The sequence below is a fragment of the Sphaerodactylus townsendi genome, linkage group LG03 (assembly GCF_021028975.2).
Source record: "Sphaerodactylus townsendi isolate TG3544 linkage group LG03, MPM_Stown_v2.3, whole genome shotgun sequence".
NCBI lineage: Eukaryota > Metazoa > Chordata > Lepidosauria > Squamata > Sphaerodactylidae > Sphaerodactylus > Sphaerodactylus townsendi.
In genome coordinates this window covers 134,683,041-134,703,644 of record NC_059427.1, presented here as the reverse complement: position 1 = coordinate 134,703,644, position 20,604 = coordinate 134,683,041, and the positions used below count along the sequence as shown (strand labels likewise).

At 41.6% G+C, this 20,604-nt stretch overlaps 1 protein-coding gene across 1 annotated transcript in view; it reads right to left on the bottom strand.

Annotated features, from left to right (window-relative positions):
* Nucleotides 1–20,292, bottom strand: part of GNA13 (G protein subunit alpha 13) — a 45,873-nt gene extending 25,581 nt beyond the window's left edge. The window contains exons 1-2 of the mRNA XM_048488721.1: nucleotides 19,962–20,292; nucleotides 13,177–13,403 (exon numbers count right to left, since the gene is read on the bottom strand). Of these exons, the coding sequence (XP_048344678.1) occupies nucleotides 13,177–13,403; nucleotides 19,962–20,244 (510 nt within the window). The 5' untranslated portion in view covers nucleotides 20,245–20,292. The remainder of the gene's footprint in view (nucleotides 1–13,176; nucleotides 13,404–19,961) is intronic.
* Between the last annotated feature and the right edge of the window lie 312 nt (nucleotides 20,293–20,604).

Sequence of the window (20,604 nt, the reverse complement as noted above, 5' to 3'; positions counted from 1 at the left end):
GGTGAGTGAAGTCTTTTTAAATTTTGTCTGGAGTTCCCTTAATCACACTTACTGGCCCTCCTCCCTAGCGTGTTGCACGTTGATACATTTACTGAATTTTAAAAATATTTTGTATATATATTATTTTAGATATGGTTGTTTTTAGCGTTTTGATGTTTGCCACCTCGGAGACCCTATTTGGGTGGAAAGGCCACATAGAAATGTTTCAAACAAATAAATAAGAACTATATAGATACAAACACAAAATACCTCCACCACAGGAGGCAATGCCAGTCATACAATTATATGTGAGAATATGAAAGGCTCTAACTAGGGACATAGCTGTACTAACGGCTAAATCTGCCTTCATCCTGACACAGGCTGGCAGGGCATTCATTGACAAGAATCAGAGAGAAGCAATGTATGTTTACACACAGAGACAACAGCAACCACACAGGGCCACTGAATTATGCAAGGCTTCCTTCCAATCACACATGCTGACAAGCAATTAGCTGGTCCATTGTTAAAAAGACTCCAAGAAGACACACTTGAAAAACATACAGCAAGTAAGTTTTGCTTGATCAATCTATGCCTTTTTAAAGTATTTTTACTCCCAGAGGTGAAATTAACTCATTTTTAACTCTGGACAAAATTAACTCTGGACAAAATGTCTGTATATATGCTATCGCTCTGGTCAGCAAATTATGAAGCCTTTCTCTAAGTACAGAACCCTTTCTCCATCTTAGATTGCTCTGGCAACAAAAAACCATTTAAACTGAAGGCAGGCTTCCAAAACTACAGCAAGGCTTCAAACTCCGCTGAGAAGAGTGATAGGATACACGCTGGTAATTTGTATAAACTCACTTATTTCAAATGCAACAAACAGAATGAATGCTAAAAAAATTAAGTGTTTTACTCATTAAATATAAATGCATAACTTAAAAAGCAGCATACTTCTTTCCTTAGCTGTGTTCCAAAGCCCACTACCATCCAGGTAACAACAGCAGCTTAGTCATTCTATATTTGGGGTACATCCCAGGATCTCCACAGATAAGCACATGATGAGAACTAGTTTGGTGTAGTGGTTAAGAGTTGCAGACACTAATCTGAAGAACAGAACCTTGTACACTCACCGTGAAGGTTCCTTCTCTGAGGTTAGGAGGGCATCTTCCCACATGGGTTATTCCCACCCATTCCTCTGCGAAGCAGGACCAATTCTGAACTTCCTATGGTTAGTCGTCTATCGGCCCCAGGAACTCCATTTAAAACTTTCTAAGCAAGAGAGCGCACTGAACAGAAAATAAAAACAATAACTGGCTAGAACGCCACGTAACCATGCAAATATAGAGAGACAGGATAAAGGTAGAATGTGGCCTAGGGAACGACCACAGGGGTCAATGAACTTGGAAGAATGGAAACATATCTTCCTTGGAATTTAGGAGAGAAGATATAGTTGCCTGTGCAGCTGTGGATGGACCAATGGGCCCATTTCTCCTTGGTGACGAATCATCTCGGTCTTGTGGTGCTAAAGCAAAGGTGTTATCGTGTGCAGTTACTTAGTTGGAGATCTCTGAAACATTTCTCCTTCTATGGATGGGCCAAGATGCCCGCCCAACCTCAGAGAAGAAGGAATCTTCATGGTGAGTATCTAAGGTTCTGTTCTCTATCTAAGGCGGAGGGCATCTTCACAGATGGGATGTTCAAAAGTGGCATCTAATAACATCTTGGGAGGGTCTGCTAATGTTCCAAGATCTGTTCAAGAACCCGTCATCTAAAGGTAACTTGAGATGAGGCCCGTTGATTTATCTTATAGTGACGGACAAAGGTAGAGACCGATGCCCATGTAACAGCCTTGCAAATATCTTCCATGGATGCTTGGGATTCCATTGTTGTGGCTGTGGCTGTGTTTCTAGTAGAATGCACAGTTATCTAACCCCTAGGAGGTGTATGCTTGCTTGCAAGGCACACATGAACAATGCATTGTTTGATGGTATGAATGATGGCAGCATTAGACATCTTCTTCCCCTTCTTGGGAAGAGTAAAGGAGATGAAGAGAGAGTCTTTTCTCCAAATAGCCTCTCAAGATCTAGAGTGTGCCACTCCTTTTCACAGGGGTGAGAAGGGCTGGGGGAGAAGGAAGGAGCAGTTCCTGTTGGCGGTGGAAGGTAGAGTTGACCATGGGGATGAAGGTGGGGATCTGGCCTCAGAGCCTTGTCCCTGGGGAAGATGCAAAGGTCCTTCCTGGCAGAGAGAGGTTCAAGTTCAAACACCCTACAAGCTGATATGATGGCTGTGAGGAATAGGACTTTCATCCTCAGTCACTTGAGCAAGAAGTCCTTGAGTAGCTCAAATGGAGGTTTCGTGAGGACCAACAGAATCACATGTAATCTCCTGGTAGGGAACCTATGGACTGGGGAGGTTGGTTATTTCTGACTCCCTTTAAAAAAGCAACAACATGAGCATGAAGATAAACTGACATGCTGACTATGGAGGGAACAATGGTAGAGGTGGCTACTACCTGACAGCACAGGGTGGAAGCCTTAAGGTTGTCTAATGCCAGGAGCTGACCCAAACCCAGATTTAGGGGGTCCACCTTCATACAGCGGTGCTAACAGACAAAGGCCTTCCAGGAAGCGTTGTAGATGCGCTGTGCAGAGGGTCTCCTGCAGGCTATAATGTTGTCCACTACTTCTGGTTCGTAGCCTAAGGCACTAAACCTGTGCCTTTTAACAGCCAGGTGGTCAAGTAGAACCAGGATGGATCTTGTTGGCGTATTGGTTCCTGGAGAAGGAAACTTGAATGCGGTGACAGTTTCCATGGGTTCTGGACAGACAGTTCTACTAGGGTTGTGAACCAATGGCGGCATGTCCACTGGAGAGTAATTACTATTACCATTGCTCGCTCCACTCTGATCTTCCACAGGACCATGGGCAGAGAGTTGGTCAGGGCAATGTCAGGGCATCTACCTGCTCCATCTGTGGGGGTTGGAAGCAGGAGAAGAATTGGGGAAGTTGTCAATACTGAGCTGATGCAAATAGGTTCACGGAAAACTGCCTGAATCTCTCTGTGATCTTGAAAAAGACTAGACAGCTGAGAGACCACTTGTTCTTGTCCACAGTCTGTTCATCGTGTCAGTCCACTATCGCTATGAAGGTTCCTTGAATGTGCTTGGCTGAGACAGAGAGGAGGTGGGATGAGACCCAGGCAAAGATGCAAAGGGCTTCTTGATGTAGCAACCTTGACCCATCCTGTTTGTTTAGGCTTGGCTGAGATGCTGTTCATGTGAACAAGGATGTGATGGTAGGGAATCTGTTGTTAGAAGTGAAGGAGATCATACCAGATAGCCTGCAGTTCCAGGATATTGGTGTTGACTTTCTGCTCCTGGCGTGACCAGGATCCCTGAACGGGTTTATCTAGTAGAGATGCCCCCCAAAACCAACATGCTGGCATCCATGAACAGGTGCAGGATGCCCCTTCTTACATAGGGAAGGCCCTTTAGGAGGTGCGGGGTGCAGCCTAGGCTGTGTCGGACTCTTGGTGTTAGAGATAGCTGCTTGTCTCATTTGCTGATGATGTCAAGCTGGATCAGTTGGAGAAAGAGCTGAAGGTCCCTTGGATGCAGTCTTGCCCATGGTACAGAGTCCAGGCAGGAGACCATGAGACCCTGAAATCTGGCTAGGATCATCAAGTGCTCTATCACCTTCCTTTGGGTCTGCGCAGCCAGCTGGGAGATCTCATGCACTTTTTCTTCTGGTAGGAACAGAGTCTATGTTTGAGTGTATATGACACCCAGTTGCAGGAGGTGACGTGTGAGAAGGAGGCTGCTCTTGTCCAGATTGATCATGTATCCATGAATTAACAGGAGGTGGATGACATACTGGATGTCCTGACTGGAATCATCTGGGGAAGAAGAGCAGATGCGGATGTCATCCAAATAGGGGTGGACCCCCTGTTGGCGGGCCAGAGTCACTACGCGTACCAGGATTTTGGTCTGGGGTGGCTGCCTCAGCTGGCAAGCCCATAGCAGGCTTGCCAGCTCAAATTGGCATTGGGGGGAGGGGGACTTGCCAGGTCACATGGGAGTGGGGTAGGGTTGATGCCTGGACTGATAGGCCTGCAATGGGTGCCCGATTGGGAGTGAAGAGCAAGTTGCTTCTGCTGGCTCGCAGGCCTGAAAAGTCCTATCAAGAGGCCAGATCTGGTCCCTGGGCCACATGTCTGACATCCCTGGCTTAGTTCTTCACCTCCCTTTCAGATTGCAGTAAACTTTAGCTCACAGGAAACAGCAATATTCACTCATTTTCCCTTCTCACTTCAGCATACTACTTCCACTCCCATAATATTTTGGGGAGTCCACTGGCTCATGGGAAAAACTACAGTTGAAGAGGGAGGCACAACTGCATTGCCCTGAATAGAAATGTGAGCCAAAGGCTGGACCCCACAAAGCTATAGCACTCAAAGGCTGTTCACTGGTATCCACCCACAAGCAGTCACCCCCCCATCCCTGCAAGCCAATGCGAGAAGCCTAGGAAGAATACATAGACAAAATGCCATAAGGCACAACAAACTGGCCTGAAGAGAGGAAACCACCTGAATTCACTTCCAAGTCCCAATGACAGAGCAAGGATAGCAACAGAAGACATGTGATTTATCCAATTACCATTTCTCCCTGCAACTTCCAAATATAGATGGTGCATGCCCCCCTCTCCAGTGTCTTTTGCCAGCAGGTAAAGGCTTCCATTTCATCTGGACAATGGTTATGGCCTCCTTCTAGTGTTGTTCATGCATCTTAATTGTGTTTTCATTGAATTTTTAAAAATAATTTTAACTGTATTGTTTAAATGTTTTAATGTTCCTTATGATCACTGTCTTGATGACCCTGATTGGATGGAATGGCAAAATAAAATGGAATGGAAGGAATGGCAAAATAAAATAACTATGCTGCAGCCTAAGAAAAATAACTTTGATAGGTGTGGAAAAAACAAGAGAATTTATCCAGGGCCAAGATGCTTAACAGCTTCAGAGTTTCAAACTGCGGTTTGAAATATGTTGAGAAGGCTATATGACATTTGTCAAAAATGTATGGTAATGGTGATGGAATGAAATGAACTGAAATTAACATTTACAACTTCAAGTTAAACACAGAAAATCATAGTGCAAAGACAACTGTCCTTTAAGTGTAATAATTCAAATATAACTGGATTCCCAAAAGAACATTCCATTAGAGAACAGGTATTTCCATATGAATTCGTAAGAGAAGAAGCAACCAGATTCAACACTGAATGGAACGCTGAAAAGAGCAATACTAAACCTAAAAGCACAATTGCAAAGAGTAGTTTACTACTTAAGATGATGCGGGGTGGAAGGGGGAAATATGGGACGGAAGGAACAATGATGCAAAAGCTTTGTGGAAAGAAGCAGTTAATACTTGTGAACTTGGCTAGACTTTATAGCTAAGCAAATCACACCTGCTTGTGTTCGGACTACCACATTTCTAGGCAGGAAGATGAGGCAAAATATATGCAAGGTGATTTTATATCCTCTTTCACCTTCAATACTATAAAACTATATTCAAAAGGTCTTAGTCTGTAGTAGCAGAGCACTCAGTACTAACAGTAGTAACTTAAAGATCATCAATTTTTTTCAGGCTTTTGTGAGTCAAAGCTCATTTGATCAGAGATGCTACTGGGCTCAAATTTTGCTCAAGGGATATAAACAATAAGGAACTTGAAACTATCTGTCTTTCAGAACAAGTAATACTGGCATACCCCTCTCTCAAAATGATATAAAGCCTCAAGGATGATAACACTAATAAACTGCCTATACTGAAATAAACAGTTACATAAAAAGAAACACAAAACTTAGTTCGACTTTCTAGACTTTTTCACAGAACACCACCTGTGTTTTTTTAATGATCACTGTGTTTTTTTAAATGATCACTCAGACTCCAACCATACATGACTCTTGTATACCTGTTTCTTTAAACCCAATAAACCACAAACACAGGGGGATGAGAGTCTGGTGTTAAAAGCAGCAGGGACATGAAGGCAAGGAGAGGTGAACTATCATCTTTGCCCACTGTTTCCTCCCCACAATCCCACCTTCTAAGCACTTTCTCCCCACTTAACTGACTTGTGGGGAAAGCAGGTCAAGCAACAACCTGAAATGACGTAAGCTGCATCACCCATATGCACACTGTGTTCTTAATGCTTTCTCCTATACTTTATGGGATTAGGGCAGATCTGGGTTTAAACAAATGTGTGTTCTAGCATCAAAACACTGAATATCCAGCTATGTTTCTCTCAGCCTCCACTGCAGAGTGTATACAGTATGTCCCTCTCTCTTCAAGATAAAAGGATTACAAACGCTGACAAAAGTAAGACGGGAACGTAAATGTGAATGCCTATTGCGCTACATCTACAGCAACAGCTATTTCACTTGAAAGGTCATGAGAGTCAGATTCCACTACATGAAGCAGATAGGAAAATGACAACACACAGGGCTGTTATTATGAACTCTTTCAGAAATGAAGGGGCTGGGTTTACTTGTGTACTTCATTTATATCCAGATTTTCTGTCCAATGGGGATCCCAAGCAGTTTACTGTTGTTCTCCTCTCCTCCAATTTATCCTCACAAGCCATCTGGGATGTAGGTTAGGCAAAGCATGTGTGACTGACCCAAGATCATCCAGCAAGCTTTCATGGCAAAGTGGTGATTCAAACCTGGGTCTCCCCAATCCCGCTGCAACACAAGTTTTCTTTTAAGATGTTATAAAATGACCCTAAAGAATGGATAATAAACATTTCCTTAATGCTTTTCTTAAAAAGAGAAACTGGCTATACAAATTCTGGCTGAACACACCTTTTCCTGTCTCTGAGAACCTGTTCAAAGCTTTACAAGCAATGCCAAACAAGCAGGATTCATGCATAACCGGTGTTCACAGTCTTCTCAGACCACTAATATTAATTGTCATGTTTCCTCAATGAAGTTACTGGTAGCCAAGTTACCAGTAGCTGAATTGAGAAACAGCAACCAAACTGCTAGATCTTGAATGTATGTATTGACATAATATTCAGAGTTCCTGAAGTGATGTGCTTCAAATAATGCACTATTGTTAAAGTTTGTAGCAATATTGTTCAAACACAAACTCCAGTCCTTAAAAAAAAAAACCTATGGGTAGGATCCAGCGCTCATTTTGCATACAGATCCCTCTTCCCAGCTGCAACCCCCTGCACCAAACTCATGACATTCCAGAAAGCCCCTCTGGGGCTCTTCTACATGGGACTGAAATAGACAGGAGGTAGGAAAGCCCAGTTCCCCTCACAGCTCTTCAAACAGTTCTGAAGATCCAACCAAATATAGAAGTAGCACAACTGATTCAAATTTTCCATACTTTGTAGGTATTTCAAATCCTAAAGAATCAAATATAAAAGGCTCTTGTAACTGTCACTGTAATGGAAAGTATGTACAATATTGATATTCTTGTCTGTCAGTATTCTCAGTCACTTCCTCAAGAAACAGGTACTTTTATTCAAGAAGTCAGGCAGTGTAAATAACTCAACAATGTTTGACCCCCAGCCCCTCCTGTTGTTTTATTCCACAAGAGGAACCTTCTTAGTCTGTTGTAGCAAAAATACTCAGAAGCATGTCACCTTTAAGACTACCCAATTGTTATACTGATAAAAGCTTTCCCAAACTGGACCCACTGCTTCAGATGCAATGTAAGGGCTCCTCATCAGGCAGACCTTCCATTTTATTTTATTTTGCCATCAAGCTACATCTGACTTATGGTGACCCTATAGGGATTTCAAGACAAGAGACATTCAGAGATGGTTTACCATTGATTGTCTCCATGCCAAGACCCTGGTATTCCTTGGAGACAGGGCTGTCCCTGCTTAGCTTCTGAGATCTATTGAGATCAGGCTAGTAGGCTGTATAAAACGTAAACAGGGTCAAAGGATCATAACACTCAAGCAGTACAGTATGAAATTAATTATATAAAATTCAAATTTATCAAGGAAACTTAATTCACTAGTAAATTTACTAGCTTCACTAGTCCCAGGTTCCCAGTTATACCTGCTATGTGAGGAGCCATTGCACTGCACCCAGACAAATGAGTTCTAGTCCACAAAAGCTTATGCTGGGTTAGTGTTCAATATTATACTAGATTCTGTTTATAGTCCCTTGGTGTCATCACCAATGTTATACAGACAATGGCATATCATTCAGTTTCTCGTTCCATTGTGACAACTTTGGTGAAATATAAACTGAAGCTGAATGTGTGAATTATGCTAATCAAAATGTACTATGCTTGAGATTCAAGGCATTTGCTTGGTTCAGATGTAACAGCAAACCAAAGTTTGTTACTATGTGAATGAGTCCCAGGGACTTTTGTCTCAAACACATCCTCTTTTGCACAGCTAGGTAATTCTCAGTTTGCAGCAACAATCTGGTTTACACTTGTTCTGCAAACAGGGACTAGACCAGAGATAGTGAATTACCAAGTTACACATATTATTTGTATATGTATTATTACCATCAAGTATGTGTAGTATGTAAAATAAATATATAAAGACTACAATGATATATTCACCTTTAAGGGGAATATAGGCATCAATACAGACTAGCAGTCAAGGAAATAATTTCCAGAAAACACATTGTAACAGAACAATTCTTAGATAATGACCCCGGGAGATTCTGGACAAATTCAAAAAGATATACTCCCACCCCAAGTCTAGGAAAAATTGGAAATTAATTTAAGATTTCCTACCAAATATATATTTTTCAATGAAATACTTAAGACAATACTGTACTCACTCAAAATGTACACAGCATGAACATTTTCATGTAAGTTCTACATAAATCTACAACATTAGAGAATAATTCCTATTTAAATCAAAGATATTTAACATCCAATCCAAAATACATTTCCGCACCAAGAAGTAGAGCAGATACACTGGAGCCTTCTTTGCTAGTTGGCTGCTGCTTAAGCTATATAAAAACATAGCTTGGTGGAGCAAGATCAGCACCCTGGACTGATATCCTCTTCACCCAGCTTTCTTTGGGCAACCTTTGCAGCTCTTAATTAAGTAACCAAAACCCACAGACTGGGAAACACACAGCTTATTGCCCTACCTTGCTGGAGGTGATGTTTTCAAGGAAATGTTTTACAAAATTAGTATGATATATTGCACATGATAACTTACTATTGATCAACTCATCTTGATATCCAAATATGGTACTTCTCTTGTTGTGTCTGTGAGAATGTCCAAACAATATTCTTTTGTTTACTACAAAATTCTTTTTTACCTCTCAGGTGGCAAAAACAAAGATATGTGCGGTAAGGTAGCATAGGAAGCAATCGTAAGCAAGTCTACTTAGAACTAAGACCCATTTTATTCAATGGAACTTACTTTCAGGAAAATGTACTTAGGATTGCAACTACAGGGTGCTGTAACTTGTAGCACTTTTGATTTACTGTGTAAGGTGTATTTGAATTTTGCTTGTAGAAGACTGGCAAATTTCTGAAATTTAGAAATATCAATCACTGAAGTTTCATATGTATACTTATAAGTAATGCAATGTCAAAACAATGCATTTGATAAATATTTTGAAATGAACCCACACAACTGATCTTTATTACTAGCAAGCAAGCATGGATTGTACTGCATTCCAATTATAAAAGACAGCCTGATACCATAGTCCCTCCAATGAGCCTTTGTGCCTAGTAATGTCAAGCCTTCCTGATCATTAATCACAAGTCCTACACATCTGTTTCCCGGACACAAATCTTTCCCATTCTTCCCTAGAAAGTGACAGTTGAGCCTGGAGTCTCAAAATTAAGATGTACTTCATTAACAGGCAGTTTCAGACTTCCCTGAATAGTAGGCAAATCTAAGAACTATCCATTCAAGGGTGAAGATACAGATGTGCCTTGTTGCACAGCTGCCCACTCAGTCACGTGAAGGCTGCCCACATCAGTTGTAATGTGCATTAAGTTGTTCATCATTAGGAATCACCATCAGGCAAGGGTAATTTCAAGAATGTCTTTAGAAGCACTCTTTGCAATACTAGGGCTGAAATCAACCACCTCAGGAAAATAATTTGACATTCAAGCATATTAAACATTGCTTGTACACCTTACACAAAGAAAAAGTGGTAATGGAGGAAAGAAAAAGATTGGCCAGCCAAGAAAAGTCTCCATGCATTTTCATTTAAACAGCTACCTATCCTGCACTACTGAATATATGACTCAGGCCAGCTTGTTCAGTGTTTGCTTCACTTATTCATTGTATTTCCATTCTCTGAAAGACATCTAAACCTTTTGAGTCACTCTAAATACATATTTACATAACCTATTTGAGGTTACTGCATATTTACACAATAGCCCCTCAGAACTTGAGGAAACATGACCTATTGTTCACATCTCAAAATAGCTCACATCAGCTTAGCGTTAAAGACAAATTAACAAAAAGCCTTAAGGTTGTATAACAAGGTTGTAAGTGAAACCAGTGGAACATACTTTTAAACTACATATAGTACATACAGTCAAGAAAAGTAATCATGTTTGTCATTTGCAGCAAAGAGATCCATGGCACCTTAAAGACTAGCTACAAGTTTAATATTGTATAGCACTTTATTTTCTTTTAGGTACCCATGATTAAACATTATTGTTGCATACATTTTGGAGAACTAGATGCATCTGCCTCATACTGTACTTTTGCTGTAAATGGCGTATTTTCTGCTGCTTCTCCACTGATTGGGACTTTTTGGACTTAAACAAAGTTTTGGCTAAACAACCATTTTCAGTCCAGAACATTAAGAAAATCTAATGTAATATTTAATTATTATTATGTTTTAACTATCTGTAAGGCCCTGTAAGTACCATTGGTGGAGAATGCTGAACAGAAATGTTCAAAAATAAACCGGTTTGAACTATCTTTTGCACATCAACCTAACACATTCATGAAAACTGAAAAATACGCATTAGTATCATAAAACCTGGCATAAGAAACAGCTGAGTTTATTTTCTGTGTTCCACATCTGCTGTGTTAGCAACAAAACTACATCTCCTGCATTAGTGTTGATCTGCCATGGAAAATACTGAAATGTCCAAATAAATAACAAGATCTTGTGTGTGTGCCTGGTGAGGAACAAGGTGCGAGGGGGAGTAAAAAATTAGTCAAATAAGGTAACATTATTTAGAGCAGCAAAGTTCCCCAAAAGCCACATCACTGCTTAAAAATACTTGGAAGTAGAAAGAAAATGAAATGGGTAACACACAAACTACTAGCAATGAACAACAGGTTGAATCCAGAGGATCACAAGTGGAGCTCTGTTTGCAGAACCCGTTTCTCTCTCTGCAGCCCAAAGGCTGCTCCTGGGGGCTGGGGCACTCTTCAGAGCAGCATGAAGAATGGCATGGGGACATGGGGAACTGGCAGTGGGAGGGGAAAATGGGCAAAAGTCATTCATCCTACATTGTGCAAACAGAAATGCCTGGAAGAAACGTTTGGATCCAACCCAAAATATTCAGAGGAAGAAAATGAGGTATACTTCACTTCACACACAAAGGTTGGTAGTATGGAACACAGTGAATTAAGAGTGTCGTAAGTTAAAATTTTATTCAACATTATGGAATGCATGAAGGTCTTAAGAGTATGATTCAAGTACATTAGTTCAGGAATGCAGGCATACAAAATATAAAACTTTTAAACTATATGGAAGTCACATTACTCTGAGCATTTGTTGTAAGTACTGTACAGTGGAAGAATGTCTAAACTCACTTACTTTGCCATGATAGTAATTTGACTTAAGAAAAATATACCAGTAACACAGAGACTGCAGGCAGCTCCATAAAAGTTCCCCTAGTTTAAACATACTGATTTCAAGATGCTGAAATTGGAGGAACTCTGCACAGGATTGTACTGTTAGATACAGCGCTGATGTAACATTAGAGACTGGATGCAAACTATAGAACATGATGCTTTAAATGCCTGCTCTGCCCCACCTTTCTTTAGACAGGGTCTCTTTATTTTAGTTTGTAAACCCATCTGGCTGTTTACATGATCACATACTTATCAGAATCTGGGTTTAAACATCACCCACATACAGTATGTTTTAAACGGGGTACACTGGAAATTCTTTAACCTATAATTCACTACCTCAAATACACACATAAATATACATATAAAGTTCCCCCATTAAATACAATATTTATATGCCACCTTTTTTGACAACCTCAACATCTCAAATGGTCGTCAAAAATGTGGCTTGTGGATAAGTAAAAGCAAAAGATAAGAGATACATTACACACCTTTTTGTCAAAATACAACCTGCCTACTTAAAAAGAACATGCTTGCGTTTCTTATAGAAGGCTGACAGCATATGAAGCTGCCACCAAAAAAGCAGCAGAATTCTGTTGAAGCAGAATTGCCACTTCAAAGGGAGTGTTTAATCAAGAAGTGGCCTAGGATCTGAGATGGCAAACAGGTGTATACCAAGCGAAAAGTCAGAATAAACTCCAGACAAAGAAACTTGGTTTATATAAGTATATAAGTATACAATTCAGATATGTCATTCATACAGTCATGGAGACTCTTGGGCCCAAAAGTTATCTTCTTAATATTAGGCTTGATTCCTATTTACTAAGTGCCATTTTAAGTGCCTGGGAGGAGAAACTGGAGATCTAGAATTTAATCACCAGGGTGAAACTGAAACAATTCCACTTTGCCTGCTGTCAGAAGCCACTGTACATTGGACAAGTAGCTGCCTGGGGTTAATCCTAAATTTCCAAGTGTACCCAGAATTTCTGAACCCTCTGCCAGATTGACAGATCATGTGATGGTGCCTTTTGGCCTTTTTAAATAATCACTGGAACACAGAATACTAGCTTTTCCCCTGGATTATTTTGAAAGAGAAGCTGAAAGTCACTCTTTACACACTCTAAAGTCTAAGTTCAAATACCAAGTTCTACTACTGTTCCTGGTGAAAAATGACTTCTACATATCTTGATTTCTTAAAATAAAATCCAGTCTGATTAGGCTATATATCTCTATTTACATCTTAACCAACATTTGTTGTTTCCAAAAAATCTAACCGCTTTTCAATAGCAAAGAAATAGGCTGCTGTTTCAACTGCAACTCCACACACACCCCCGCCACAAGGACTGCATTAAGAAAGATCTGTGTATCTTACCAGCTGAAATTCTCTGCGCCTATCATAGGCATGCTGGATACCACTATCTGCCCACAAGGCTCTTATTGCTGGAAGGTACTGTAAAAAAACCGTGGTCTCCACCATCCCTTGTGCCACCATTGCTGAACGGGTATCGAAAGCCATCAGTTTGTCACCATTCTTTTGGTTAGCAGGATCTCCCCAGGGAATATGCAGTTTCTCTCGAGCATCCACAAGGACTCTTATTCCTTAAACAAAATTGAACAGTCATTAGTTTCCTAATAGCACTAGCACTCAACATTAGACCCAATGACATTTTTCCCCAGAGCAAACAATGCTCACATATATGCAGAAAATTCCCAAACCAACGGTGAGCAATAAGTAACAGGTGGGCAAAAATTGCTTGCAGTAGACCCATTCAGCACAGAAAGACACTACTATCTTCCCATATCAAGACATGGGTGAGAACATGAATCTCCTTTAGCCATGTATAAGGGCAATGCAAATGGCACTAGTCAAAGGTCTCACTAAACTTAAGAACATAAGAACTTAAGAACAAGCCAGCTGGATCAGACCAGAGTCCATCTAGTCCAGCTCTCTGCTACCTGCAGTGGCCCACCAGGTGCCATTGGGAGGTCACATGCAGGATGTGAAAGCAATGGCCTTCTGCGGCTGTTGCTCCCGAGCACCTGCACTGTTAAGGTATTTGCAATCTCAAATCAAAGAGGATCAAGATTGGTAGCCATAAATCGACTTCTCCTCCATAAATCTTCAGATGAAAAGACCTGGGGGGAGGGAATCCTTAAAAATTGGTGAAAAAGTACAACAGTTTGTGGCTCCTTCCCAGTTATTTGGTATATTTACAATTTCCTTGTAGAAAAGAAAGGCAATTATACTTGTATGGTCCCGAAGTGCCCCACATAATATAACTGTATACCTAAATGATAAATGATGCATTTTTGTTATTAAAGCGGTAAAATGTTTAGGTATGACAGGCAAGTAAATACTGCATATATTTCAATTATTTTAAAAAATTCTGAAACAACCCCCCCCCCCCCAAGCAAATAACAGTTTCCCCAGTGCAACTTCAACGCTTATAGAAATTTTACATCTGAATTTTACCAAATCCATTGCAGGACCCTGAGCCAAAGTAGGTACATGGAATACGATACTAGGATTCACTACTTTTGCATACTAGATCCTGTATATGATAGGTCCAGAGAACAGTGCCACATATGATTTATACTATATATAGAGATGATAGTAAAGTTATATATCCTTCCACCAAAAAACAAAGCATTCCAGACCTTCCTTGTTGTAGAATACTCCACCTGGGTCCCTAGTGCCTACATAGCCATGTTCCCCCAACCGTCTGAAAGTTGTTCAATTAACTATAAATGCTCTTGTATCATACCAAGTTCAATAAGGCACAAAATAATGGTTTGGACAAAGGCCGTGCATAAAAATGAATAATATTTTTTTTTATTCCTTTGGGACTACATTCAAATGTGGAGGCACAGCATTTTCTCAACCACTGCACCTCAACTGATTGTACTACCATCTTTCTTTGGAACAGAGTACATGAATATAAAGCAAATGCTGAATCAGGACATTTATCTTTAACAGGGGCATTTCTGAAACTGATAATGTCAAACCATATTTTTCAGTAATCAGAAAATAGAAAGCCATCAGATTTGTAAACATGTTTACAAGTCCTTTTTCCCCAGATAATGAAATATGTTTATCCTGACCCTAAAGTGTAGGCTATAGCTATGATATTTAACTACAGCATTCAGCCCAATTAACACCTTGACTCCAACACATTAATTTGGAAAAAATTATCTTACAAATGTCAACTAACATGCTGATGCTTGATACATAAACAACCAAATTGGGGGGGGGGGGGGGGGAGAATGTTTGGCAACTGTACCAGTTTCAGGTACTGAGAGAGATTATGGTCCATACAATAAAGATCTATGGCTTTTATGAATCAGCATCCAACAGAACACCTTCACATAGTACACACAGGGAATGCTTTGTGTAAAATATTAACACAAAGGAAAAACATTCAGGTTGACTGCATGCAATATTTTGGACATATAGGCCATTTTTGTCTCTTAAAAAGATACCAAAGTAAGCAGCATAAAAGCACAAAGCATCATAAAGTCATCACAAAAACAATTAACAGCATCACAAAACATAAAAACAATCAACCTAAGTCTACTTTCAAAGATCTTTCAGAATAAAAATATTTTTTAATATTGAATAGGTGGCCTAGAAAGAGAGTGCCATACTAAACTTCTAAGAGAGGGAGCTGCATAACCCGGGGGTACAGTTGAAAAAGCCCTCATGTGAATCTGAGAACTTCAGTTTAGATCTGTGGTTCCCAATCTTTTTTCACTCGCATACCCTTTGGCAACCCATTTCCCTAAAATTGTACCCCCATATTAGCAAACGCATTACGCAAATTTTTTTGCGTACCCCCAAACGTTCTAGCGCGTACCCCTGGTTGGGAACCACTGATTTAGATAATGCAGCTCCCACAGGAAGGCCTTGTTCATGCCATACCCTCCTGAAAATTCAAAAAGAAAAACTAATTTAAAAATAGAATTAAAAGGAGAAAGTGTTATAATGGCAACAAGACTGAGAGGCTCATTCCGCACATGCAGAATAATGCACTTTCAAACTGCTTTCAATGCTCTTTGAAGCTGCGCGGAATGGCAAAATCCACTTGCAAACAGTTGTGAAAGTGGTTTGAAAACGCATTATTTTGCTTGTGCGGAAGGAGCCAGAGATAAAAGGAAAAACCAAAGACAGCTGGCACCATAAAGTGGCTAGGGACTAAACTGAGAATCAGTGAGCAACCATCTAGAATTTCACTTGGCTTTTTCAGGCAAGGTTCTTTATGAACCTCAGCCCCTTTCCTTGCAATACAGAGATACGGGCTTACCTTTCTGAAGGTGCTTCACATTCATAATCTTGTTGTAATCCTATTCTAAGGATTACAAGATTATTAACGTGACGCACTTTGGATACTATAGCATATCACAGTTACACAAGGTAAAATACAATGTATGGTACCTGAACATTCTGAACTATTTTGGTGTCAACAAATCACATTTACAGTTTTTGGAATATGTATAAGAGACTTCCATTACCAGCATCTAATGTGGGAAGCTTTCATTCTTAAAAGCTTATACCCCCAAAATCTTGTTGGTCTCGAAGGTGCTACTGGACTTGAATGTAGCTGTTCTTCTATAAACCAACATGGCTACCCTCTGAATTTACTTCCATTACATGATGTTACGTGTCTGATGTCAGACAACAAGGAATTATTGTTGATATAAACTATTTTCCCGCTTGCCACACTGTGTACAGCCAAGGAGTTACTGAAGGCTGCTCTTTAAAATTACTAATTAGGGAGCTTTTCTGTTGTTTGGGGGAATCTTCTAAAGAAATAGGAAGCATTTACTGTTGACAAAAAATGATGTAACAACAATTCTTCAGTCTGTATTCTATAAACAAACTCCATGACTAATCGTGTAAAACAAACTAATCCATGTTTAACATATGCATCAATTGTTCAAAGTGGCACTGTTTAATGCCCAAAAAGATCAGTCATGTAATATTTCCTCTGCAATCTCAGATTAGTGAGTATAATAACTGGGTTGAAAATGCTGAAACCAAATGCTAGCAATTAAATTGGTAATAACATGCACATCCTGATGGCACTTGTATGCATAAAAGAGAAACATGTAATCTGTGTAGGAGTTTAAGGGTGAACAGTCGCCCAGAAGGCAGATTTTCCTAGAACAGACTCTTAATATGACCAATTATATACATCCTTCAGAGAATTTCTAGCCCTTATGGTTGTGTATAAAAACAGGAACAGTCTTGAGGAAGTCAGAAACAACATTATAGCCATCATCTCAATTTTAGAGACATAATTTTAGAATTATGTATATTAGGATATGTACAATGTCAGGTAGTGACCACTGTACAAGCTGAATAAATGTACCAAGAATAATCACTGGCAAGCTGCTAATCTTTCCTGGAGTATTATGTGGCCAGAAGCAGCAGAGACCGTAGTAACTTTCAGACCAGAATAAAGCACGGCTACTTGTTTATCGTTCAACATGCTTTTAACCTTGCAGTCCTTTTAAGAATATTGCCCCTGGCCTTAAAGTATGTCATGCATACATTTACATATTTAATTTTTAGTCCCCCTTTCTCACTGAGACTCAAGGTGGATTGTGCGTTATGAAGCATTTCTTTGGGAAATCAATGGTTTTGACGTATCAGCTAGCTTGTACGCTTCTCCCCCTCCTTAAAAAGTTGGCTTTGGTTTGAGCTATAAAAAAGTGACATGGCATAGTATGAGATTCAAGTTCAAACCTGTTCAGTCTCCTTTTCACTTTCATTGTTACCTAACAATTTGCTATATTGACACAGGTAAATTTTTCTGACATTTGATTTGTATAGCATCAAAAAAATGATCAGTAGAACACATAAATCTACTCAACTCACTTCTATTTAAAAAGTACAGAATGAAAAGACTTTAAGCAATGAGAAAGAGGTATCCAATACTGGACATGTTTGAAATAGACTTCTGATAATACATGTCCTTGTGAAAATATTTCTTTAAAATTCCTTGTAGCATGCCCACCATAGTCTCCCAATTGTACACTCCCTGAAAACTCTCCTTGTTTATCTTTCTGATCCGTTTACATGCATTGTGAAAATTACAGACTATAACCTGAAAAAACTGTCTGTACACTGCTAACAAAACAATTTAATATCCTTCTGGCAATCTTTAAAGCATTTTACCACCTGTGCCAGGTAAGGCTGCTAGGTCCCTATTTATTCCAACCAGATCTAACCACAGTGATCCATACAAGGGACACATGCAGGCTCGGCTACTGCAACTTGTTCTACACAGGACCGCCCTTGAGGTTACTCCAGAAGATCCAGGTGGTGCAGAATGAGGCAGCATGAGTACTGATGCCTTGGTGGTCACACATCCAGCTGGTGCTGTGTCAACTGAATTGGCTCCAGGTGGTACACCAGATCAGATGCAAGGTTCTGGCATTAACCTTCAAAGCCCTAAACAGTCTGGGCCCTTCCTACAAGTATTGTACCAATGGGACTGCCTCTCTTAACTATGCTCCCTAAGGAGCACTACACTCAATGAATAACAGCTTACTGGTGATTCCTAGCTGGAAGGCTGTCCTCGACAAGGGTCAGAGTCTTTTGAGCCCAAGACCAAGCCTGTGGAACACTCTGTCAAGTTAAACCAGGGCCCTGCAGGATTTAATACAGTGGAGTAGGGTCTGCAAGACGGAGCTGTTCTGCCAGGCTTATAGTTGAGGACTGCAGCAGGGTTTCCATTTGCTGCCCTCCCCTTCCTTCCTTCCCAATAAGAAAGAGTTTGATTTTGGTGAGTTTGTTTTAATTGATTTCCCTTAGGAGGATTTATTAGCAGGTTATATTGTATTATTGGATCTTATTACATTTTAACATTACACTGATATACAATGCCCTGAGCCTTTAGGGGGGGAGGGTAAACTGAACAAAATAAATAAATTACCAATAAAACTTTAACAAAAGGAAGACTAACACAATATAATTTCTGACTGTACCCGCTGCTTAATCTGTGCTTGATTCCACTCTGTTCTAATGTAAAGCATCATGAGTGTATCCCTACTGGGTTTCCATTCAATTATCTTCCATCTTTTGCTTTTCTATCCCTCCAAATGTGTTATTTCTCAAGATGTATTTTGACTTGTTGACTGCAAAAGTTAGCCATCCGGGACATTAAACTCAACTGAAGCTCAGTGCTGCCTGCTCTGACAGATGACAGCTCTCCAGAATGTCCAGCACAGAGGGATTTTCCTAGCACCTGAAGCAAGCTTCTTTAGCTAGAGATGCCAGCCATTAGATCCTTTCAGTATGCAAAAACAAACGTTCCTTTACTGAGCCACAGGCCCTCCTTGCGTTTCCCTTTTGATTATGAAACATCAGCTCTTCACAGTTCACACTTGAAACATTTTCACCCTACCCAATGAAAACTCCGCACAGTCAGGTTTTCCATTCATATGCTGCAGTGGATTGCACTTAGCCAATGTAACCCTTACTTCCATGGCCCTACGGCCATTCTCTTCCCTTTACACATGCCAGTCATGTGGCCTATAAAATCATCCCTTGGCATGACACGCCTTCACAACAGCTTCTATATACACCCTTTAAAGTCCCAGCCATAACGTCCCTCATCAAATAACAAGGTGCATAAAAACCACTTTCTGACGTTGGGCTGAACACTGACTCTCAACCTGCCCACCATACTTGTGACCATCGCCCACCTGTGTCATCCTTGCCAGGCTCTCTGACCCAGCACGACTCCTCCTTTACGTCTCAAGGTCACCTGCCCCTACTCGCCCCACTTGTTGCACGAAGTTATCCAGCTCTTCAGAGCCGGGCGGGGTGGTCCCAAGCCTGTCCCACTTCAGTCAAGCGCTCCCCACAGCCCGCCCTTTACGCGGTCCACACCCCACTTCCGCGGCCTGGGCCTCTCCAGCGACTTCCCGGTCATGCCTGCTTCCCTCCTCCGCCCCGGTCGCTTTGCTGCTGCAGCAGCCGGGGCCCTCTCGAAGGCGTACGCCGGCCCGCCCGCCTCCCTCAAGTTTCCTCCACTCCAACCGCCTCTCCCCGCCTCGCTTTGCATGGGTTTCCCCTCCCCCACCCCAAAGGGGTCTCGGCCCCACGCCGCCTCCCTCCCCTCCCCTCCCCCGAGCTGCCTCCCCGCTCACCCTTAATGACGTTGCTGTAGATGGTGGCGCGGAACTCCTCGCGGCCGGCGCGGTCCCAGTCCTGCCCGTGGATGATGCGCATCTGCTTGAGGAAGGTGCTCTTGCCGCTCTCGCCCGCGCCCAGCAGCAGTATCTTGACCAGCCGCTTGACGTAGGTCTTCTCGCGGTAGAGGCACTTGTCGATCTCCTTGGACTTGCGCTGTTGTTCGGCCTCGCTGCTGTTGAGCAGACAGCCCGGGAAGCAGCCCGACAGCGGGGACCGCGACGGCAGGAAGTCCGCCATCTTAGCGAGCACTGCCAGCCAGGGAGCGGCCGTCGCGGCCCTGCGCTGCTTTGCGCCTGCGCGCCGGCCACGGGGCGGGGGGCGGCTGACCGAGCACCGCCTCTTCCAGGAGACCACGTGACTCCGGAGGGCGCTCGGGAGGCGTCACGTGACGGACGGACGATCGACTGGGCGCGGCGTAAGGCGTCCTCATCTGGAGATGTTGACAGAGGCAGGGCGATGGCAGCGACACGTGCAGGCCAATCCCTTCTCCAATGTGGCGCCCCAAGCGGCTGTTCACCTCTCTTGGACCGTGAACCGTCTATTACCTATATATGCGTAGGCATATGTACACTCACACCTATTGCCCCTATCCCATGG